This window comes from Phalacrocorax carbo, chromosome 12, assembly GCF_963921805.1.
Source record: "Phalacrocorax carbo chromosome 12, bPhaCar2.1, whole genome shotgun sequence".
In the NCBI taxonomy this organism is placed as follows: domain Eukaryota; kingdom Metazoa; phylum Chordata; class Aves; order Suliformes; family Phalacrocoracidae; genus Phalacrocorax; species Phalacrocorax carbo.
In genome coordinates, this window is record NC_087524.1 from 1681288 (window position 1) to 1705402 (window position 24115).

Genomic DNA, 24115 nt, shown 5'->3' on the forward strand with positions numbered 1-24115 from the left:
CACTAGCCACTGGAAGAGGCTGAAAATCCAAGCTGCTGTCGTTTGTCTGAGCTCGGAGACAGCTGGGAATGAGGCAACATGGCTTCAGCTCTCCCCTTTGAAGGTATCTGCTTTGATTTCCAGTCACAGAAAGAATAATCAACCTGACTGAGACCTTCACCTCAAGTGAATGACCCAGCCTTGCAAAGACAGGAGCTGTCACTGAAATCAATGAATCCAGTAAGCTTAAGTCTTGAGATGCGCCAACCAACCTTACATGCCCCACAAATGGTCTGTCATCCCCCCTCCCGGGTTGTAACTGCCGATCTCGTCACAGGCAGCATGAACTACACCAACATGTTTAACCTGACAAGACTTTGAACGACAGCTGTAGGAAAAATAGGTAACACAAATTTCAGGTTTTGATCAAAACCCACAAAACCCAAACAAATGCATATACTGGATCGTGCGTGGCTGGATGATGAGCTAAGCCAGCAAACGACAGACACAGAGAAGTCACAACTGCCTTCTTTTATTTACCTGTCATGCGGCCCATCGCGTTCCTCCATGCTCTTGTAGGAAATGACATTATCAGGAAAAGAGCCTGGAACTGCTTTCACGTTGCTCGTCCTAATCTTTCTGCGTGCCAGTCACGGCCCGCGCAGGCTCTCCTCCGCACCAGAAACACGCAAGGTGTGGGGAGAGGAGACTGCAAAAATTTAAGACGTCGTTTCTGTGGTTTTGCTGGCAGTTTGCAGCCAGGCACTGCGAAGGAAGCGCAAGGTGCTGATGGGGCAAGGATAGGGCTCCAAAACGTGCTCTCTCCCTTGCTAAGCAGAGAGCTGAGAACCACTGAACAGCGTGGGAAGGGCTTTACCCAGCTGCGTCCCTCCGCAAACTTTCCAACCCGGCCAAGACCCTTGCTGCTGCTTCGTACCGAGGCGGAGGGGGCTCTGTAGAGCAACAGCAGCACTCGGAGTTATGCATCTCATGGACTTCGCTGTGGCTCTAGTGGCTGCCTCCATTGTTTGTGGGACATTCTCCCCCCCTTCCCTCCTTCTAACAAAGATTCTGATTAATGATCGCTCATTCCTAATTGTCAAATTTCTTTTCCTTCATCCTGTGTCTAATCACCAGTGACAGAAGCCATTACGCAAATGAGAGCAGACGACTTCCCACAACTGTTCTCGTTGGTAAAAGCCTTGTAATTTAAAGCTCTGATTTGTAGAGGAAAGCTGCGTTTCCCCAAGGCGTCCGGGCATCTGTTCCACTTATACTCCAAGAGCCTCGACTTCCGCTCCCTCCCCCCACAATTAGTCCTCTGCTTGCAACAAATATTTGACTTTGCGAGGCAGTAATTAGAACTTACTTTGCATGCGTTTGTCACAGTAACAGCATCTCTTCCCCGTTCCTTCTAGGCAGCACCAATGCAGAAAAGGGCCCAGGGAACATGGTGACTTCAGGACTTCCCAGGACATTGACGGGAGAGGCGCCGTCTCCGAAACAGGACTGGAAGGTGAAGAGCATAAACCAAAGTGCAAGGAAGCTCCCCATGCACATGTGGGAGAAGGGAGGCTTAGAGAAAAGTGCTATGAACAAGACACTGGCGAAGGCAGCACTCCGTGCTCCAGCTGCTGCTCTGCTTCCAGGGCTGAGACAGCAGCAGGGGTTGACCATGCATCAACAGAAGCCTGCCAAGAGATTATCAAGGCCCTGAGTGCACTGTCCCCGTTCTAGGACTTTAAAGAGCAGTTGACTCTGTTCAAGGCTGGCTTGCTTATTGGTAAGAAATGCTGTAAAAATAAAAGCAGCAGCAGTCTCAGCCTGAGCCTGCTCCTCTTTCACTCAAGAGCTGCTTTGATGCTGAGGGTCTTCCCCTTCATCCCCACCTGCGATAAACTGCCCCTGCGTCACAGCTACGTCTCATACCTCCTCAACCCTGGCCCTCATCCTGACCCACTGGCTTCACCTCAGACCTGCTTCATCACTCCAGATTTCCTGGGTGACCACTAAGCTGAGCTTGACCCTGATCACCAAGGGGGTAAAACAGTGCATCCGTCTAAAAACCCATGCTCTCCTCTTTCTACAGGAAAGATCCTGCTGCCATTATCTACAAGGATTATGAGGAAAGGTCACTTCTTAGAAAAATATCACTTTACAAGGAACAGGGAAATGGGGGAAACAAAAGAGAAGAAAGGTATTATAGAACCTAAGGTAATAAAAGCAAACAAGACAGACTAAAAGTACAAGTGAAAAAAATCTTAGGAGGCTGATCTGGTTTTCAGATGTTCTCATATCTCATTTTCCTCTGCCTCTCTGCACAACCCGAGCCGTTCCCGAGCTTTGCGGTGCCGGCCGTGCGTGTTACCCGAGAGGCACGTGCACAGCCGAAAAACTACAGGATCGGACAGGACCAACCACTCAGTCCAGTGGAACAGAAGCACGCGTGGGTTCAGATGATCCCAGCAGGCACAGCACGCAGGGGTGATTGCCTGTGGTCACAGAGGACTTCACCCACTTGTCTTTCCTACTCCCTCCATGTTCGCCCTGTCCCCCCAGGGCAGAGGAGAGAATGCCGGTTGTGGTACCCCAGGCCGAGACAGCTGTCTGTCCGTCTCCCCCCAGCGCCCGCAACGCTCCTAATCCCTGTTCAACTCTTCCCCATTTTACAACACGTTAGAAATTTGTTTGGATTTAGCCAACATTTCACGGATGGTGAGGTGACAAGATTGCTGTAGTGTTAATATTACCATAAAATAATCTATGTCTTTATTAAGTAGAGAGGACGCTACCACCCAAGGCTGCCACCACACAGCAGAGGGACACAGAGGAAGCCTCCCCAAAAAAATCTCCTTCACCAAAGTACGAATCAGATTAAGGACCAAATGGAGAGCAAGATACCCCAAAGGGTAAGCAACAGATAGAACTCCTTAGACCTGATAGTGTAGCTCACTCCATCTCACCCAGTGCCCAGAGCACGGTGACACCACTCAGGGCAGTAGGGAGGGGAATTTGTTCCCCCCCCACCAACACCTGCTGTTGAGGGTTCAAGGATATCATTTTATTCCCAGCTTTCCTTTCAGGCTTACGGAATTGGTATGGGGAAAGTTGTGAAGACACAAAATAATGCGGTTGGTATTGCTGTTTCGAAGGCAATTCTGGAGACTGGCAGCTTTCAGCAGTGAAGAACACGAGTTATTAGGAGGACTGAAACGTAGCTTTATACGCACATCTTGCGTAGCTCTCATATGCAGCCACTCGCAAAATAAAAGCCACACAGTTCTGTTGTTCAACGTTGGTTGTATTTAAGAACTACACTTCAGAAGGTACCGTGTGTTTGTCACACCCCAACCCCTGCACACACACCCCCAGCGGAGAACACACACAGCTTCCCAATACCATGGCAAGGGGCATTGAAAGCACAAGGTGAAAAGGGAAGAGGGGGGACTCAGTCCATCAGTGCATTGTAAATGAGCTTTCACGAAGTCAAGTGCAGCAAAACCTGTTCAGACACTTTAAAAGTTAGACCTTTGGCAAATAAAGGAAAAAGAAAAAAAGGATCCTAAAGTTCTGTAAGTACCATTCTCTCTCCACACGGGATATGAACTCCCACCCTGAGCTTCAAGAGTTGATGGTGCCTAACAAGTAGTGCTGGAGACTACCATGTGCTGAATAAATAGCGCAGAGATGGGATGTCATTTGAGCATCTTTTCAACCAAGGGCACGTGCCCAGGATTCCTGGGATGGCCTTACCCTTGGCCAGAGTCAGCAGCTTAGCCTTCTTCCCCACCTGCCCGAAGGCTGAGCATTGATAAGCATCCAGCTGAGTGACCTTCCTCTGGATCTAACCACAGCTCTGGAGAGTCTGCAACAAGTAACGTGCTGGTTAGACTACTCAGTGATGTATTTCTTAAACAAGGACCCTGTGGCAGCCAATTACACTTCATTTGTTCTGACCTGAAGAGCAGCTAGAAAACTAGTCCCTGGGACCTCCTGTTAGAGGAGCCTTTCCCCTTCGTGCAAGACAAGCTCACAGTAAGTGGTGCATGAGCTGTCCCAGCAAAACGCGGGGCCCGAGGCCAAAGACAGAGCACTTCTTGAGCAGCGTGTTCTCAACACATCCCATGTCAGAACAAACCCCGAAGAACAAGGGGGAAAAACAATGGGAAGTCTCAACAGAACAAATCCTCCACCATTCTCTGGGATGAGATATATGGGCTATGAAACAGCTTCTCCCACCTCTACCTCTTGCGACCCATTAAAACTGCATCAGATATGCAAGACCTCTGCACCACGCCCCAAACCAGGGACAGCAGCGCAGCACACCTCAGGGAATAAAAAGCCAGCCTCCATATGAGCCTAAGGCTTTCTGCATGGAAGAGGAGGAGGAGGAGGAGGAAAGCAAAATGATTTTCAGAGCGATTGCTCAGAACTCTTAAACAGCGGCTTGTCTGGTTCCTACACCCTGGTCTTGTCACTTCCCAGCTTGCCACATCAAGTCCTGGAACACACGAAGGATCAAGATAAACTTCACCACATTTAAATGGAGAGCCCTGACCTCTTTCACGTGACTGTACAAGGAAGGGAACCACACACCGGCATGAATTGAACTGATGGACAGGAGCCACACGACGTCACACAAACATGCGCACCTGTGCGCAGCCACACACACTTGAGTTCTTGCGGTTTCGGTACAAAGGGCACTTTCCCACATTCGTCCAAGGAGCCAGCACCCCTGGTGGGGAGAAGGGAGGCTCTGTACCTATCTAACACTGTGCTTTGACGGTCTAGCTCAGCACCCCTGGGGAATTCAATTTAAAAATGTGGCTTAATCATTCAAGACTTGCAGAGTGCCCTGGTATTTATGCAGCTCCCTTCATAACGCCACATCCCCTTTTAACCACACTGTGGCTTCAGAAGAGCAGGACAGAAACCTTCACTCCGCAGAGAAAGCTGTCAGAAAGGAGATCTACCTAGACTCCTATGACACAGATGTTATTTGGAGAGCATAGAATTTGGCGCTCACACACTAGATGAATGCACCCTGATCTCTACCCTGTACTAAGTCCAAAGCATAGATGTCTTTTAAGTTGAAGAAACCGAATCATTTGTCCAGCTGCTCATCGCACGCAGGCCACCTCACGTGTTCATTTCCATTATACAAAAAGGTGCCAGAGTTGAGCATGGACATGTCCTCTAACAACAGAGGACCTTGAAACCTATCACTTCCCATCTTATATCCACTGCAGGCACCAACACATAAACCCAGTCAGGAGACCCAAACCCCTCGAGGCTGAGGAAACAAGATCACTCCTGGTTCTCCTCCAGGCTCTTCTTCAAATGCCTGAAAATCCTTGAAGCAACACATCCAAGCGCCAGAAGCCATGCTCCTTGTGGCAAACAGGGCAGAGGGAGAAAAAAAACAAGTTAGTGAGCATGAATCCAGCTTCCAATAAGTGCAGACTCTTTCTTGGGAGGTTCGGTTAGATGAGAGTGGAGGATGAATGGGGTACTAACGGTTTTGCAGTTCCAGTAGCCCCCTTTATTGTAGTGGGGCAGGAATGGGCCAGGAAACCCATCAGTCTCTTAAGTGCTGCGTGCAATACTAGCGCTCCGTATCTTCCATTGCTTGTGAACAAAGCAGCTCCAACATCAGTCACCCAGGCAGCCGGGCATTAGTCATACCGTCCCTTAATCATCATATTCAACAAGGGACCCACCTGTTCAAAGCAAAAACAGATCGTTAGCCGGGACAGTTACACAGAAGGGGCAGCTGCAGAGTCTGCTCCCTCTGCATTGCGCCACCTCACGAGCCGGCTGGCCCCGGGCAGAGGATCTCAGAGCACAAACTGAGGCCAAGGTAGACCGAATCAGTTTCAAAGTATTTTCTAGATAGAACACTGGGGCATCCTTGAGCACATCTTCAAACACCCTACCAAAACTGCAGGGTTCTTGGCCAACACCCAACTGTAGTTGTCACCAGAACACTGCACCCACAGTATTCGTTTGAAACTTTTTTACTTCCCCACCCTAGATGGGGGATTTCTCAGTAGATGCTACTGAAGGGAGCACAGTCATCAGGGGTTGCTTTTTGCAGGGCAGAGGAGGAACACTGTTATTCACTGAATCCTCTCTGGTCCTGGGGCTCACTGGGAAGGAAGGCTAGCACTGAGGATTTTGCTGAGGTTTTGTTTTCAGTCAAGACAACTCCCATTTCTCAGCACCGACTGATCGCCGAGGGAAGTTCAGCAAACTATGACTGTAAGATGATCTCAGGGGAGAGGCATGATCTCAGATGAGCACGTTAAGGAGGAGTTCCTGCACAGTGACAAGGGTTACAGACCATGAATACATTTCTATTCACATCCAGTATTTTCACTTTCAGATCAGCAGGGGATCTTCAAAAGGATACTCTTAGTACTTGAAACTTTTTTTTTAAATACCAGTTGGTTAAAGTCGCAAAGAATTCAGAGACGACCGAAACATGCGTTAAGGGGGAAGCGTGTGACTTAACAGAAAAGATTTCTCTTATTTAAGAGATTTGGATTCAACAGGTAAAACAGCTTTTTCTTCTTTTTTTTTTTTTGCAAATACTGTTGCTGCACAGAAGGCCAACGAGAGCTTGGGAGCAACACTTCCCTGGCAATGCCCAAAGCCACAGTACGCCTTCCCCCACGTACAAGAACAATTACTCCATTGTTTTTAGTGGTCCTCTCCAGAATTATAATTTAAAGAGCTTGCCTTTTTGTAGTCAAAGGACCTTCTGAAGACTGCAGGAAGAACCATTCACAGCAACAGAGCAACCCTGCTTTGTCCTACCCTCACTGTGACACCTGCAGAGCCAGATAGTTGGCATCTCGAATTTTGCATTAAGCCATAACTTTTTCAACAGCAGTGACTATATAGTTCTTTTTTGTACCTCTTGGGGATTTCCTAAGGCTTCTCCCAACATCTTCTCAATGTTCCTCATTATCGCCACTTTCTGATGAGCCTTTAATGGATATTCAATTCTCTTTGGGGTCGGGGCACCCTGAAATATCAAAAATAGCTTGTTGCACGCTTCCTGAATTGGCAAATTGTTCCACCTTCTCCCAGCCACCCAGTTCTTCACACGCCACTCAAAAGGGAGAAAGCAGCTTTCAGCTTTAAAGCAAAGGGTTTGGTGCAATGAAGTTATCACACTAACACACGCTAACACACACCTACCTGAAAAAATCCTCTGGGACAGAGCTATCCAAGCTGTGCAGGAAGGTGCCTGTACTCACCTTGTACCAGAAGTTCACAGTGATGGTAATCCCCCCGTTCAGGAGAGACTCGATGTGGTGCCACCTGCATGGAAACCACACAAAAAAACACCCTATTGCTGTAGCTTATAGTGAAATACCTTGCATGGATGAGTTCAGACTGCACTGTACAAGCTTTGCCCTGTACCTCCATCACCAAGACCTCAGAACTTCTGGAAAGCTCTCCATACTTAAATACAGATCCTTTTCTCGCACACGTCAGTGGAGTGCTTGCACATTAACGTGGTGTCAGGGAGAATTACCACTCCCATCCAAGAGACAGGAAGTAGAAGCAGATTGGCCCAAGATATCACAGGAAATATCATACTTGCTGGAGAAGTCAAAACAAAATTCTCTTAGGAGCCAACCCAACACTTCACGCAGAAGACCTTTTAAACCTCTGTTTGCTGGTCACTGTGCGGTCCCTCCATCCTTCTTACCAGTACATAGGTATGTACAGCACGTCCCCTGGCCCCACCACCGTCTCATAGCCAACCACACTCCGGAAGTTCGGGAACTTCTCATAGTCGGGATTGTCAAAGTCCACCTAACAGAAGAAAACATTAAGAAACTCAGAAGAACTTCCTGCAAAGACAGTCCTCGTTATTGGCTCTCAGTATCAAACCCTCCTGATCTTCCCTGTATGGCTTTTCCATTCCCTTTCGTGCCTAACTCCACTGTGAGGTCCTGCAGTATCCCCAGAGCACCACCGAATTAGATGGGAATCCTGTAATTTGTCTCTAAGCAAATCTGTGTTCGACCAAGTGATCAATTAAACAGAACAGAGAAGGCAGCAGCTGCAGCCCAGTTGTGCTATCGGTAAGGTGTTCATAGCCCTAGCACTTGCAAGTCAGCACCAGCCACAACCTGAACCACCACCAGTCCTTCCATCTATTCTCAATGTATTCACCAGTTAACAGATCTGAACCCAGGTTTTGCAAAAGCTCAGCAAGCAGTATGCAGCTTTAATCCCAGTGCAGCTTCCTCCCACCTAACATCTTCACAAACGCCCTTTCTCAGCACGGAGCAGAGAACAGATCTGCTACTCTCACCTGGCTCTGTCTGTCGCAAGGATGGTGCACAGGATAAGGGTAGAGGCATTCAAACTGATCAGGAGGGAACAGGATACACCTCTTATAACCCTTAATCTGAGCAAAGAAGTTCTGCTGCTCATCATAATGAGCTGGTGTCACATTCCCTACACAGAGAGGAAAAAAAACAATCAAGACACTCCCATGTACAGGTATGAAAGATGGAAGTAAGATACATTCCTTGCTAAAGACAGTAAATACGCTCCTGAATATTCAGAAAACTAAACAAGGAAAATGACCGTATGTATGTTACAAACTGATCACTGTATCAGTCAGCCTTTATTGAGCAGTTGCTACGCCACTTAATTTCCATTCTAAATCCATATTCAGCAACTTATGCTCTACAGGATTAGGGTTTCCAGCTTGCTTCCATGAACAGCAGATGGTGAATGTTGACAGGAAGGTTTTTCATAAAGCACTGTTTAGATGACAAGTTGTGGAATGGGCTTTCAAAAATTATTAGTCTAGAGAAAAGGAGTCTAACAGTCTGACTTTGAAAAAAAGTCCTAGTAGTTTTGCAAGAAAACAAGTAGACAAATCTCTTTGTCATTGGGGATCCCAGTAGCACCTCTTCAGTCTGATTAACAGTTATGAGGCCTGACTGTCGACACTTGAGCTTAAATTTAAAATGACCTACTGTATCTAAATACTTGATTGTGTTCCTCACAACTATGCTTTTCAGGCTGTTTGAAAATTCAGATATTACTCTTCTAACTTGCTTTTTATATGTATTTTCACCAAGGAGAATTAAGGTAACGGTTAACCTCATAACTTCATTAAATAGACCATACAATCAAATGCTCCTGTAAAGACACTCCTTTGTCTAGTGCACACTGGTTCAAGACAATGCCTTGGTTCTTGTGCATAACTTGCTGATAATAGGATTTTAGTGATCATATTATGACCCGTAGGGAAGTATTGGTGCAGTGCTTTTAAATAAAGTTCTCTTCTCTCAGCTAGTAAGAGAAGTGGCAAACTACTGATGACTTTTTGCAAAGGGGAAAAAACATCTGCTGTCAGACCCAAACAGCCATGAATTGCCAAGCAATTATAATTGGACAATTATAATTAGATGTGACATCCCCATTGATTATAGGCCACTCCGCTTCACAAAACTGTATGTTCTTTGCCCAGTTTTTGAGATTACTTTCTACTGGAATGCTCTCCTTTTCAACAGCGTAGTAAGTAGTACCTCTGTCTTCTAAGACACCTGCCTATGAGTCAGTCTCCACATGGATTTGGAATTCCGCTCTATCCAGGTATTTTTAGGATTTATCCATCCTCAAGCTCTCCGGTGCCCTCTAATCTTCCAAGAAATTCAGCTCTTAATTGAAAAAGAATTCCTCCCCACAATGTATGAGCTCAAATAAGATAAAATGCTTCACAGAATAATCCACATTTCCTTCTGGGTAGACATTGGACATGCGAAGAAAAGCCCAGAAGACCAACTTTGCTCAACTTGCAAAACTTTTTGCATTTTAAATCTGCAGACTCTGAGCATGTTGATTCTACAGGATCTGAAGCATTCAAACAACAGGTCTCAGAATATGATCAGCAATTACTGAAAACACAGCCCCAGCAGCATCACACAGAGCCTTGCCATGAGCAGATTACATCCACAGTACGTCCCTGGGGAAGCACAAGCTACTCCTTTGGTTGTTTCCTCTCTATAACCCAAGTTAAGCTGTGACAAAAGTCCCCTCCCTACACAAAGCCTTAAACCACCTGCTCTGAAGTAACACTTAGAAACTAGTGGGAAATCCATTTGAAAGACCTTCTGGAACTGAAATACAGAACTGCTGACCGAATCTTCTCCCTTTCCCCTCCAGTCAGACGAAGCTGCTTACCTTCCATGCCAATAAGAAGCAAGTTAGAAGTCAGTTGACCCCAGCCACGTTTCCCTTGCTGCTTGTTAATCCAGTTCCAGTTGAAGCCAAGGAAATCCACCACAATCTTCCTTCCAACCGTGTCATTCAGGGTTTGCTGCAGATATAGCCTGTATTTTCCCGGAGCAAGCAGAAAGCAAGTATTAAGCTTTGTCATTAACAGAGACATATCCCTGCATCTCTCTGGGAAGATTTCAAAACAAAGAGACATAACTCCTAGATATTCTGTTCGATCGCCACACGCCATGTGAAGCTGTTTCCTTCCACAGCTGTTCAAAGTCCCCAAACTTCGTGTAAAGATTTCCTGGTACAAAAGGGAACAGAACTCAGTTCTGCTTGAACAATCACAAGGGAACGAGAGAATTTTAGAGCAAGAACAATCCCCTCACAGCACAGGAGGGGGAAACTGGAAACAGATTGGCCACTATCAAGTATCAAACACACTCATGAATAATCCCCAGATAAATGCCACCACTCTAACTCATCTGCCGTAAGAGTTACCTCTTCTACTAGAAATGCGTGAGGGCAAAAAAGGGCTCAGGAAATCCAGCACGCTTCAGTATCAAGTTACTTTAATGCCACGCTTACATTTAGACATAGAGGATGAGAGGAATCAAACATCTGTATTAACAATCACAGTATTACAGATGACTGTCTGCAATGCTGGAAGAAAAATGCATTTTTAAGCTCAAGGACTGCCTTCTCTCGTGGAAAAAGCACACCCAAAGCTGAGAAAGAAGAGAAAGGCACAGACGACAAGTGGACACAGACACAGTCTTGCTTCCAATTAAGACACAATGAAGCATCCTTAAGTCCTTTTAGAGGGCTGGTGACTGATAAAATTAACCAATGGTTTAAGTACAGCTGCTAATAGTTATAGTCCACATAAACATGAAGCTCCTCTCAGTAACTTACAGCTCTGTTAGCGGTGTAGGCCATCACCACCAACAAATACACTTCACGTATGCAGTCTTTTCTCGCTTTTCTGAAAGAGGGTTAGCGCCAGCTACCTTGGTGTTCTGTAAAAAAGGCTGAGTGCTATATAGCCTGTACCTTTTAATCAGATAACTTAAATCCTCCACCAACACCATCATCTGCCAAAAGAACGTGCGGCTTAAGGCCTTCTCTATCCAAACCCCACCTTGGATAGAGAAGAAAAACAAAAAAGTACCTGCAGACAATGTGAACAGTTTGATTAACTAATGGTATGACTTATTTTATCAGTTAACAAGGCTACTGTAAGGTAGCAGCCCTGCAGGAAGAGCAGGGCTATAAAAAAAAACCTGAAAGTTTGAGAGGTTTTAATCACCAACACTCACTGCAGAGAAGCTTACCCCCTGCTTAGACCCGCAGAAATGGAGAAACCTCCGTATATCGCTTACCTTTCAGCGCTCCCTTTTTGTTGTATTTCTTTGAGTCTGTCCACAAACTCAGCGAACTTCATCTCTTCCCTGCTCGACTTGGGTTTGAAGTTCTTAAAATTGGCCATCTTCTTTTCATCATAGTACAGAAACTTGTGTGTGCTGGCACTGTACACTGAGAAGTCCCCATTGCCAATATTCTCCTGGAGGTAGTCCAGGTCCCATTTCAGAGCAGGATAAACCAGATTTGTATCTGTCAGCACCACCGGCTCCTGGAGAAAAACAGGAAGTTTATTAATTCAAGGACCTCTTGAACTTGAGAACAACAATCACGTTCATTACTGAAACCACACAAACTCTTTGAAAACAAAGAATTGAAAAAGGCATTTGGAGTAATCAGATACCTCGATCTGGGGAGAAAACCAAGTGAAACATGATAGGAAGTTGCTCACTCCTACAGCAAGTTCATAGTAGCAGTGGGACAGATTCCACTATCTATTTAGCTAATCTGTAACACATGAGGTTAGACAAACACTACCTGGGAACAGTTTTAGGCCTACTGGGTCCTGCCACGTAGCACAGAGACACAGTAGCTTCCAGGCTCAGCTATTAAGGGCTAAATGCTGACAGAAAGATACCTCTGAAGCCAGAATCAGAGACAGCGCTCACGTCTCTTCTCAGAGGATCACAGATAAACTTCAGCCATCAAAATATTGATATTACTCCCAAAAAAAGAACCTCTACAAAAGGAAGACAAAGGACATCGCTCACCTCCTCACCTATAAGCAGTAAGCAATCTAAACAAGAATGACATCTGCTGTGTTTCCAACCTGTGCATGCACAACTGCCTTTCTTGCAGGCTTTATTTAAAAATCACCACCACCACCAAGCAGTCTTACCAAAACTAGACTAAGCTTGTCCAGAACCAACACAAGAGCCGCTACTGCAAGGCAACCTTTGCATCTGTGGCCACTCTTGCTTAAAAAAATAACAAGCGCGTGCCCACGCTTTTACACAACATTTCCATGATTTCCATCCGGACAGCAAAGCACTTAAAGCAAAACGTTCCCTACAAGTTTCACACCTCAACTCCGTGGCACCAGAAAGAAACATCTGCAACAACTGAGAGGTATGGGACAGTGGCAACAACCAAGCCAGGGCGGGAGGGGCCACGGTGAGACCCCCGCAGCAGACAGACCGCAGCCCAGAGCAACGGAGCTGGGATGGGGAGGTGAGGACACCCAGGGCTGCACCCGGACAGGGAGGTGAGGGTACCTGGGCGGGCACCGGCACCCGGGAGGGCACCAGGGCGGAGAAGTGAGAGCACCAGGACCCGGGACAGCACCGGGATCCCGGGACCGGGGAGGTCAGGGCACCGGGAACGCACCGGGACCCCAGGGACGAGCACTGGCACCAAGAAGAGCCCCGCACCCCGCCACCCGCCCCGCGGGCCCTGCTCCGCCTGACGGGCGGGGCTGGCAGCCCCCAGGCCGCGCAACACAAGCCCCCCAGCCCCGCCGCAACCCCCGGGCCGTGCCGCCCGTGCCCACCGCACCTCGTTCTCGATGAGCTCCTCGGCGCGGGGGTCGCCGTGGCTGAGCCGCGGGATGGGCCGCGTCTCGAAAGAGTAACGGCGGAACTGGGAGTCGCTCCAGCCAGGGCCCGCCGCTACCGCCGGGCCCTCCCGGCAGCCACCCACCGCAGCAGCCGCCGCCGCTGCCGCAGCCGAGGAGGAGGAGGAAGAGGAGGACGAGGAGGAGGAGGAGGAGGAAGAGGAGGAGGAAGAGGAGGACGACGACGACGAGGAGGAGGCCGCCGCCATCGCCGCCTCCACCGCAGAACCCGGAACCAGAAAGTCGGAAGCGGAAGTTGCCCGCCCGTGGCAACGCCGGAAGCGAAGGGAGAAGGCGGGAGGCAGCGGGGCGCCATAGAGAGGACCGGAGGGAGCGGCAGCGGCGGCGAGCCGTGCCCCCGCGCGGGCGGGAGGTCCGCTGCCCTCCCCGGTTGGGGCGTTCCGAGGGTTTCGGGCCGCGGCGGGAGGCGGGAGGCGGGAGGCGGGAGGCGGGAGGCGGGAGGCGGGAGGCGGGAGGCGGGAGGCGGGAGGCGGGAGGCGGGAGGCGGGAGCGGGCGGGGGGAGCGGCGGCCGCGGGGAGCAGAGAGGGGCGGCTGTGGAGCTTCGTGCGGGCCTTCGTGGCGCTCGCGTGGCCCCGCGTCCAGCCGCCGGCCCCCTCCCCGCCACGCCGCCGGCCGTGGGGCTGCCGGGAGAACGGCAAACCGGCCGGCCTCGGTCCGGCGCGGGACACGTACCGCCGTGCCGGGGCGCCAGAGGGTTCCTTAACACGTGCTACACGAAGAAATACGTGGTGCTGCTCAGCATAACCAGCCTTCGTTTTTGATCACAGGATGGGAGAATCACCGAATGCCTCAGGTTGGAAGGACCTTTAGAGCCCATCCAGTCCAACCCCTGCAGTGAGCAGGGACATCTGCAACTAGATCAGGTCGCTCAGAGCCCCGTCCAGCCTGGCCTGGAATGTTTCCAGGGATGGGGCATCCACAGCCTCTTGGGGCAACCTGTGCCAGCGCTTCACCGTCCTCAGTGTAAAAAGTTAATTACATCTAGCCTAAATCTTCCCTCCTTTAATTTAAAACCATTTCCCCTTGTCACAACGGGCCTTGCTAAAGAGGTCCCCATCTTTCCCATAGCCCCCCTGTAAGTACTGGGAGGCCGCAATAAGGCCTCCCCGCAGCCTTCCCTCCCCCAGGCCGAACAGCCCCAACCCCCTCAGCCTGGCCCCGGAGCAGAGGGGCTCCAGCCCTCGGAGCATCTTTGTCAACAAACATGGTGTGACTGCCTTCTTCCAGCAAGATTTCATGAATTGCGTGCCTAGGCTAGAGCTGTTGCATTTTTTTCTTATCGTATACGTACTACGTGAGACAAAGTCTACATTTTGCTTTTAATCTGGAAGCGTCAAGAATGATAATTGCTCCTTCCCAAGAACAAGCGCCATGTGAGGCAGCGGCACCTGAGGAAATGTTGGTCTCTGGCGTTCAGTGGTTTTTCATCTTACAGTAGATGGAGTTGCGGTTCTGGCTGTGTAGAGTTTTGCCTCATGAAAATCATGCAATCTCTTTTTAGATTTAAGATTTATTTTCTGTATTATTATTTTAGATTTCAGATTTATTTAGATTATTTTAGATTGAGATTTAAGGGGTAATGGTTTTAAATTAAAGGAGGGTAGATTTAGACTGGATATAAGGAGGAAATTTTTCACACTGAGGACGGTGAAGCGCTGGCACAGGTTGCCCTGAGAGGCTGTGGATGCTCCATCCCTGGAAACATTCCAGGCCAGGCTGGACGGGGCTCGGAGCGACCTGATCTAGTTGCAGATGTCCCTGCTCGCTGCAGGGGTTGGACTGGATGGGCTCTAAAGGTCCCTTCCAACCTGAGGCATTCAGTGATTCTATGACTCTATTTTTCTCTGGCTTTCCAAAATTTATTAATATGCTTAGTTTCTATGAAAATGAATGCCCCCTCGCCCTTTAAATCTGCAGCATTACTCCTGTACAGGCTAAGGAAGATTTTTACAACGTATTTGTAGACATGTTTGGGTGGTTAGGACGCTTGAGCCACATCTGTGGAAGACTCAAGCATCAAGCCAGAAAGTAAATACCCAGCGGTGAAGAGCCAATGTCAGGAGCAGCTGACGGTGATCCGAGCCTGCAGCGAGGTCCAAGCCCAGGCCAACGGCGCAGCCAGGAACCGAAGATGCCCAGTTCCAGCATGATGCTGCTGTCCCCAAAGCGCCGCAGAGGTGGGATGGGCACCCAGTGCCGCTCCATGGAAAACACCAGCAGCCTCCGCACTGAGGATTGGGCTCTGAGTTAGTAACTTTACTAATAACTCATTGACATGCTGACTTCACTGCATGCTTGCCTGTAAGGGACTTGGCTGAATTAAGACATGGTCCCTAAAGCGACACGACAAGGCCTTTCTTCGGGATAAAAGAAAGGGTCCTGTTCTAGCCTGTGACAATGCCCCCACCTCCGGCACGCTGCATCTCAGATGTATTTTTGTGGTTCATCGCTCTCTTTGTTCAATTAGTAGGTTTACAATTAATGTTGTTATTAGAAGGAATGACTTTAATGACAAATGGTCCGTGATAGTTTTTGATCTGCTAAGGTTTATAATGTGGATCGTTATAGAGACATTACCCATTACAGCTGATGTGAATAACTGAAGGAAAATGAGTTCAACTACCACAGAGTTTACATAATGAAGTAAACTGCAAAATCCTTTAATGCTCGTATTGATTTTATCCACAATAATATATCGCTTATCTTTGAAGAATAGCATCACTAAATTAACATGCCATTTCAGCTGTTCTCCTTTCCCTGGCTCCACAGAGATAAGGCGATTACATTCAGGTATTAACTTTAATAATATTGATACCAATACAAAGAAGGCAATTTGCATAACGCCGCCAGCCAGGGCATCGATCGGCTGGAGCATCGACCCGGCTGCCCCACAGGAGGCTGCCCCGCGCCGGGTGGTGATACCTGCCATAAATTCACATTACCGGGCTTCAGACGGTGGCAGCCGGGGCGAAATATCGCACCCGTGCGCTTTCCGTCCATTAGCTCTTGTGTCAATAGTATAATAACAGCGGCTGATTAATTAATGCCCTGGATGGGGATTTGTACCGGGCAGCGCAGGCGGTGGCTGGGGTGGCCCCGCCCCCGCGCTAGCCACGCCTCCCTCTAGCCCCGCCCCATCGCTAGCGTCACCTCCCGTCAGCCCCGCTCTCGCGTGTCCCTCCCGGCCGCCGTCGGTCGCGCCTGCGCGCTGGGGCGATGGCGGCGGCCGGGCTGCGCGGTGTCCTCTGGCGGCGGGCGGCCGCCGGGCTGCGGGCGGTGCGGGCCGCGGCGGCTGCGCCCCCGCCCCCGGGAGCGCGGGCGGGTGAGTGAGTGAGTGAGTGAGTGAGTGAGTGAGTGGGGGGCGGGAGCCTCGGCCGGCGGCGGGGCGGGTGTTTTTGGGGCAGCGGGGGCGCCGGGGCTGGGGTGCGAGGGTGACGCGACCTCCCCGGGGTGGCTCGGCCCGGAGCCCGCGACCCCCCCCACCCCGTGCCCGCCCCACGCTCATCCACGTCCCCCCCACCGCGCCCACCCCGCGCCCACCCCATGCCCACCGCGCCGCCTCGCCGCTCTCCCGCCAGCCTCGGAGATGCCCAAGGATCAGATGCCCGGGCCGTACCCCCGGACGCCGGAGGAGCGGGCGGCTGCCGCCAAGAAGTACAACATGCGGGTGGAGGACTACGAGCCCTACCCCGACGACGGCTTTGGGTGAGCCGGAGGGGCCCCGCGCCCCGCCGCCGGGCAGGGAGGCTGGGGAGGAGGGGCTGGGGGCTGGGGGTCTCCGCTGAGTGCCCGGAGATGCTGGGCTCTGAGCTCCGAGCTTTGGCGGCACGCGTCAGCGTTCCAAAAGAGGGCCAAGTGTAAGGCGTGGGAGGCCAGCGTGAATAAAATGCTGTGTGAGAGACTCCATGCTCTGTTGTAGTGCAAGGTTAAGAGGGATGAACTGGAAGCCAGCTCTGGAATAAAGGTTTCAGGAGATGTTTAAATGTTGGGGAATACTCTGACATGTGCAAAACGCTCAACAGGTTCTGTATTTCAGTTAAGCTTGTATTTTCTTCCAGCAGATATAGCCCAAAGCAGCTGCTTTGAGGAGCGCTGTTTGTTACAACAACTGGTATCAAGGGGACCATTGTTGCGCTAGATGCATGTATGCATTTAAAAAAATGTATATACACAGGAGCTATAAAAGCAAAGTAACATTTAAGTTTTCCGTTTCCATAGGCTTATCCTACAGTGCCTCCTACAAAATATAACTACGTTAATACAGATTTCTTGTGTGTTTGGTTCTTATCCGTTTCTCGCAGATATGGTGACTATCCCAAGCTCCCTAATAAGTCACTACATGAGAGAGACCCCTGGTACCAGTGGGACCAGCCGGAAATGAGGCACAACTGGGGAGAGCCGGTAGGAATCCTAGTAGCGCTTTGCCTTGGGATTACAATGCTACTGTTACTGAATACTAACACAACCATCTTGTTAGTGCTTTCTGTTTAATTCCTTGTGCAGTTGCCCCCCCAAGCACAGGTGTGTGTCGCCTGTGCGACCAAGGACCGTCACTTGGAGGGAACCCTAGGCTCTGGCTGTCAGGGTAAATATTTTGAAAGTGCTGAGGAATATTAAACATCTCATTAGGTATAAAAAGGGAGACTTTACAAACTTAAGCTTATCTCTGTATGAATAGGGGAGTCTCATCCATTTTCTTTGGTCTGAGTCAGTATGAGAGCTGAGTTCAGAGTCATTTAGCAAAGAAGCCATTGTTTGAGTAAAGACAATGGAAGTAGCCGTTGCTGCTTTTTATTATGCTTTTTTATGCTTTACATTCTTACACTTTTTATTTACTCAGCTATTCTGAGTAATAAACTCCAGGGTTGTTTGGGAATAGAATACAAATAAGGAGGCTTTCTCTGGAGAAAGTTTGCAAGATATCCTTAAGAGAAATGGATGAATAGAGCACCTGCGTTGACTTTTGAAATCTAAGTTTCTCAAACTCCTCCTCAGGAGTAACTTTTCAGTTAGTGCGTGGTCTTTCTGTGAACGACTGCAGTCTAACTGTGATTATTGAACTTGCTAATTGACTTGAGCGCTCCTCTCTAAAAGTAGGGATTACGTAAGCATGCATATGTAATAATCCTAGTATAAACACGCCAGAGCATCACAGCGTATGACCACAGTAAAGCACATGTTGTAATGACCGTAGAAGCACACATAAAAACCCGTGGTGGTCCTGTGGTGCTTGGTGCAGGAAGGCTTATGTGTACCCTCGCACACAGGGTCGGCAGTGGGGGACCAGGTGGGACGTACCGCTGCCTTCCGGGTGTCAGCGGATGCCTCTGTTTTGGCAGCTGAACTCTGCGCAGTCTGGCTCTCAGGGTTTGGCAGCAAACGGCTCTGTGCGCAAAGGGGAAAGCTGTGGGGCTAGAGGTGGTGCTTGAGCTGCAGATTAATGAGGTCTCTGCTTTCATTAATGTGAAAAGAGACTCTAAGCAGAACATGCTTGGGATTTCTCTGTGCATACTTCAAGGCAGAAGCTTAAATGCCATTCTGCTTCACTCAGGGAGGGCATTAGCTTGCTGCCAGCCCTGCTATTGTCATATGGTAACAGCGGCAGGTGCTCCACCTGTCTTGAGGAGCCAGCTTCCAAGTAGCAGGTTGTTGCTTCTTTGTTTGAAATAACAGTGCTACTTCTGTTTGGGTATGTGACTGAACTTCCATAGATTAGGGTACCGATCTGTACTGTGCCTTTTTAACAGTGCTGGGGAACAAATATAAGGTGGAGTCATTATGTATATAAATAAAAGCTGCTGCTATCCTATAATTAAGCATATTGCCCTCTATAAGCACGGGATGGAATTTGGAGTCCTGAGGTTTCCTGTGAGTGACAACTTGCTGTGACTGTAGGTAAATCACTAATCTCCTCTGTGGCTTTATCTCCACTGGTGAGGTGGAGATGAAACAGCTTCTGGCCACTGTGTGAATGCTGCAAAGCCCTTCCCTTGATAAAAGCAGCTTGAGAACTGTTGGGAAACGTGCAGCCTTTCTCCTTTGTTCTTTAGATGCACTGGGACTTTGACATGTATATTCGGAACCGTGTTGATACATCCCCCACTCCTGTTCCCTGGCACATCATGCGCAAACACTTCCTCATCTTTTTGAGTACCATGCTGATCATGTTTGGTCTTGGAGAGATCTATCCGTCTTACAGGCCTGTGGTGAGTGAGTGACACCCTTGGGTAAGGGGAGGAAAAGTAGCTGCGTTTCTCATCACTGCCAGTGCCCAGAAGAGGGTTTTGCTGAAGCTGAGTGATGAGTGTGAACCAAGGGATGTCCCATGCCGCATCCAGCCTGAGCTGTTCTGATGACCACCTTGGGCTCAGCAAACAGGTTTTGTTTCATAGTGAGCAGCTCCTGTTCAAAGGGAACTAATTTTAAGCTGTGCTTCTGACACTATCACTTTGGTCTAGGTGTTCTCCTTCCCTGTGTGCATCCGCTTGAGGGAGATGCTTTATCTCTTCTCCTGCCCTGTGTTTTTAGTTATATCTCATGATCTGAATCATTTGGAATGTACTTCTGAAAAATAAGTATTGATTATTATATCTGTTATTATGTCTGAATACACAAACAGCTTTTGCAGTATATTACCCTCATGCTGTGAGATGAACTGTTGGCTAAGATTAAATGGAAGACCACCTTGATGTTTCTGTTAAAGGACATGGGTTTATGCAAAGAACTCTGTCTCTGAATTTCCTTCCCTTGTACTCCGATATTCCTGCTGAAGCACTTCAAAAATAGAAATTTAAGTTGTAAATGACAAGCCTTGATTTGGGTGGGGGTGGGATGGGGTGAGACCTTTTCCCCTTACCCCTTAATTTGCTTGACGAATGTGGTGAATTTGCCACTCTCTATCTCTCCTTGTAGGGACCGAAGCAATACCCCTTCAATGACCTGTATCTGGAGAGGGGAGGAGACCCCAATAAAGAGCCACCAGTGGTGACGCACTATGAAATCTGAAAGCTGTTGCAGTGCTATGTTTCTCCTGTGTCAGCTCTGCTGGGGATGGCATCTTCTCTAGTGTTCGCCGTGGAGTATGTTAACGCTTGTTCTTCAACATTCAGCCACTAACTGCAGTGAAATATATTGATGATACCTACTGTGCTGTTTGTCTTCTGTTGGTTTGAGAAGGCTGAACAATGGCCAATGAAATTAAATGACCTTTGCCGTTTTTCTGAACGGGCTAGTAACTGCGGGGCAAAGTTCTGAGCGCAGCCCTAGGACTGCTACTAGTTTATGTACCTTGTGCACAAACATTCCTTAGCTAAGCCTGTATGTGTAGGAGGGGTTGCCTGTTACCAAGTGGCTTACTGCAGGTGTTGAACTAGAGTGTCATCGTTTAATGTGAAATGACAGGCAGAACCAGACTGGCAAGTGCCAGTGCTTGAGAGTCTCATACTGTGTGAATAACTGGCCTTGCTGGGATTTGGCTTCGATCTCTTCCTGCTCTAGGCGCCCTCTGAAGTGAAGCTTGCACAACCAGTAGGGAGCACTAGCGAGGCACCGAGCCTTGCAGAGCTCAGCTTGATGCTGACAGAACTGCGGACAGCAGTGCTACAAGGCGGCTAATGAGCAAGTCCAGCTCTGGCCAGACCTGTTCTGCTGCGCCTGGGCTTCGCTCCAAGAGCACAGACGCCCAAGTTGCTCCTGTATGGCCTGAGCTCATCATCCACCAGGGTTGGAGTTACGTCTGACCCATGAAGCCTGCCTGTCTTACTGCAAACCACTTGTCTAGAGCCCCTACAGCTTCATCAGCAGTTTGCTTAGGAAAGTTGTACATTCAATTAAGCTCCTAGATTTTTCCAGCTCCACTTCTCCCTTAACATAAAGTTTAGGGTTTTTTTTCCCCTTGTTACTGGAGGAGACAGTACCTTCAGTACTGATTTGCAGCGAAAGTTCTGTTCGATCCTCTATACTACGCCTTAGACCCTGCTGTTTGGCTGCAGGAGTGGGTGATCACGGAAGGCTAAGGGCTTGGGCTCTTCTGGGTGCTTCCTATAAACTGGGTGCTGTGCTCTGCTCTCAACCATGATGCATGGTTTTGTGCTTTAAGAGGAGCACGTATTTGAGGACAGTGATTCATGATTTTTCAATCTACAAAGATTTTTAACGCGAGATTCTAAAGGGCAGGTAGCTTGATCTCTGTGTAGGGGTTTCTACAAGGGTGTATGTTCAAGGGAATTATATGACTGAATGCTAGGACATACAAATATGTATATGTAAATAATACTAACCTCTTTGGAGGTGCTGAACAATCGCCATTCCTCCTGGCTTTTGTAAGGTGTCACCTTCTCTTCTAGTTATAGAAATCACAGAATCCCAGGTTGGAAGGGACCTCAGGGATCATCTAGTCCAACATTTCTAGAAAGGGCACAGCCTAGACAAGACGGCCCAGCACCCTGTCCAGACGACTCTTGAAGGTGCCCAACGTGGCCGAGTCAACCCCTTCCCTGGGGAGATTATTCCAGTGGTGACTGTCCTCACTGTGAAAAACTTCCCTCTCGTGTCCCATCAGAATCTTCCCCAAGGGCAACTTGTGTCCATCCCCCTTGTCCTCTCCATGGGACTCTGTGTAAAAAGGGAGTTTCCATCTTCTTCTTTGTAGCTGCCCCCTTAAGTCCTGGTACATGGTGATGAGATCCCCTCTGAGCCTCCTTTTCTCAAGGCTGAACAAACCCAGCTCTCCCAGCCCATCCTCGTATGGCAGCTTCCCAGTCCTTTGATCATCTTGGTGGCCCTTCTCTGGACCCCTTCCAGCCTGGCCACATCCTTTTTGTACAGCGGGGACCAGAACTGCACACAGCACTCCAGGTGTGGCCTGACAAGCACTGAGTAGAGCGGGAAGATGACTTTTCTCTCTGCTGGCGATGCCCTTTTTGATGCGACCCAGCATCCTGTTGGAATTGGTTACTTTTAAATTATGGACAATGATCTTTTACCCCAGAAGGATTTTCAAAGTATTTTTTGAGCTGTGGGAACCTTGAAACAGAATCAGAATTCAGTTACAAAGTGTTAATGTAGGAGAAAACACTCCTTAGGGATACTTGAGAAAGAATTACTGTTCCATGGCAGTTATGTGACAGCACTATATACAATGTTGGGAGAGTTGTAAGAGTCTTCAAGTAAAACGAAAACGATCAGAGCAGTACGAGGAGCCTTACCGTGGTGTACGTAGAACCGCAAGGCCGCGGGGCCTGCCCCGCACACCGCAGGGCTGCCCTGCCGCCGCCCCGCTTGCTGCCTCCTCCTCCGGGCAGTTTTGCTCTTGGTTAGGCCCCTGCCTAACCGCAACCTTCATGATGTTTTTCTTCATGGGTTTGGCAGAGAATATGGCTCAGAAATCCTTAAAAACGGAGTTTGTAGTGTAGGCAAAGTTTTCTCAGGGGTGAGGGAAGAAGGTCTGGGCCCTTCTGCTTATTTTATTTTCCTGGCAACTACAACACTTTTATGAAAATATAGTCTTCCGCTGTGCGCCTTCCCCTTCCCTCACGGGAAGACTCCAGGCTGTAGCTGAGGCAAAGCCCTCCTGAGGGGGGTGACTTCAGGCGCGGCAGGCCCCGGCCCCAGCTATGGCCTCCCTTGGCCTGCAGCGCGAACCATTTCGGACCAGCGGATGGAGCAAATTCGAGTCTTAAAGACAGAGAAAGTGCCCGAGCGCAGCCGGTGGCGGCGCCCGCCCGCTTCCGCCGCCGGTACCGGAGCGGCGGCAGCTCCCGCCGTCCGAGGCTGGCGCCTGCGCAGGCGTGGTGTGGCGGGCTCGCGGGCGGCGCTTCGCGGGCCGACGGTTTTCGGCTCCCGGCGGCCACCGTCGGGAGGGCTCGGCTGCGGGAGGCGTCCGGGCTCGGGTCGGCGGCGCGGTGCGGCGGGCCAGCCAGCGAGCCGGTAAGGGCCGCCCCCCTCACCCCACCCTCCGCTCCGCTCCGCCTGGCGCGACCGGCTGCTCGCGCCCGGCCCCCGCGCCCTGCAGACCCGCCGCCGGGGGCAAGGGCCCGGGCCGGCCCCGCGCCCCGTCCCCTCCCGTCCGCACCCCCCAGCCCAGGCTCTCTGCCCTGCCCGCCCCGCTGCTGCCGTGCCGGCTCCGTCCTTAGGCCCCCTGGCTCTGTCCCTGCCCCGGGAGCCCCGAGGCGCGTCCCCGCTCGCGGCCGCAGCCTGGCGGGGGCTGAGCTGTTCGAGCCGGCCGCGGGGAGGCCTCTGGCCCGGCCCGGTTGTGACACCCGCCGTCCGGGGTCAAGGCTTTCTCCCAGCACCTTCCCTCTTTCTCGCTGTGGTGCGGTGGCGCGGGGCGAGGCGGCTGGGCACGGGCACACGCGCGCCCACCGTGCCCGGTGCCGTGGCGCTCGGCAACGGCTTTTGAAAGCGCTCAGAGCACAAGAAGTTTCTTTATACACCGTGGGAGCTGCCGTGAGGAACGCGTCGAGCCCTGCCCTGCAACAACCCCACCTTGGGACGCCAGCGATTAGCTGAGATTAGCGTCCCTGTGCCTTCTGTAATCGGGGTTTATAATAAGCACTTGGGAGAACAGCCTGGCTATAGGGTATCGGGGAGCTGCGGAAGGAGGGAGTCGTAGCACTGCAAGAGGAAGGGGCAGTACAAAGACTTTAAACTGATACTGGGATGTGGAGAGCGTGGGGTGGTTTGTGTCTTAATCATTGTGTCGTAGCTGAGAGGCCTTTTTCAGTTCTTAGGGTGGCTGCTTGTCGCCTCGTGGCCTTGGGCAAGTCTTTTCTGCTTTGCCCGAGTTTTACCTTTAGCTAAGGGGGGGTCAGGCTGTCCCCTCCCTTTTGTGCTGTGCTGGAAGTCCAGTATCAGCAGGAACTGTTCGAAGAGGAGTGGTT

The 24115-nt window shown here is 50.1% G+C and overlaps 3 protein-coding genes across 5 annotated transcripts in view; 2 read left to right on the top strand and 1 right to left on the bottom strand.

Moving 5' to 3' along the window:
• Window positions 1-3259: 3259 nt before the first annotated feature.
• HIF1AN (hypoxia inducible factor 1 subunit alpha inhibitor) lies at window positions 3260-13473 on the bottom strand. Its single transcript, XM_064463671.1, has 8 exons — window positions 13156-13473; window positions 11622-11872; window positions 10201-10349; window positions 8315-8460; window positions 7703-7809; window positions 7245-7308; window positions 6899-7009; window positions 3260-5699 (listed from the first exon to the last, which is right to left on the bottom strand). Exons 1-8 carry the CDS (start codon window positions 13420-13422, stop codon window positions 5655-5657), a joined length of 1140 nt encoding a protein of 379 aa, XP_064319741.1. The 5' UTR covers window positions 13423-13473; the 3' UTR covers window positions 3260-5654.
• Window positions 13474-16403: 2930 nt separating this feature from the next.
• Window positions 16404-20380, top strand: NDUFB8 (NADH:ubiquinone oxidoreductase subunit B8). Its single transcript, XM_064463673.1, has 5 exons — window positions 16404-16557; window positions 16814-16940; window positions 17537-17636; window positions 19286-19441; window positions 20148-20380. The coding sequence occupies exons 1-5, from the start codon at window positions 16452-16454 to the stop codon at window positions 20238-20240; spliced, it is 582 nt and encodes a 193-aa protein (XP_064319743.1). The 5' UTR covers window positions 16404-16451; the 3' UTR covers window positions 20241-20380.
• Window positions 20381-23060: 2680 nt separating this feature from the next.
• SEC31B (SEC31 homolog B, COPII coat complex component) overlaps window positions 23061-24115 on the top strand; it is a 38918-nt gene continuing 37863 nt past the window's right edge. For 2 of the 3 annotated variants that reach the window (XM_064463674.1, XM_064463675.1), the window contains exon 1: window positions 23061-23162. The gene's annotated coding sequence lies outside the window, so the exon portion shown is untranslated. The remainder of the gene's footprint in view (window positions 23163-24115) is intronic. The other variant, XM_064463676.1, reaches the window with a different exon arrangement.

Coding starts and splice junctions, on each gene's coding strand:
- HIF1AN (XM_064463671.1), bottom strand. CDS start 13,422: ATGGCGGCGGCCTCCTCCTCGTCGTCGTCGTCCTCCTCTTCCTCCTCC. Junction 7,810..8,314: donor CTTGCGACAGACAGAGCCAG/GTGAGAGTAGCA, acceptor TTCTTCTGTTAG/GTGGACTTTGACAATCCCGA. Junction 7,309..7,702: donor CTGTACATACCTATGTACTG/GTAAGAAGGATG, acceptor GTTTCCATGCAG/GTGGCACCACATCGAGTCTC.
- NDUFB8 (XM_064463673.1), top strand. CDS start 16,452: ATGGCGGCGGCCGGGCTGCGCGGTGTCCTCTGGCGGCGGGCGGCCGCC. Junction 17,637..19,285: donor GGCACAACTGGGGAGAGCCG/GTAGGAATCCTA, acceptor TTTGTTCTTTAG/ATGCACTGGGACTTTGACAT. Junction 19,442..20,147: donor ATCCGTCTTACAGGCCTGTG/GTGAGTGAGTGA, acceptor CTCTCCTTGTAG/GGACCGAAGCAATACCCCTT.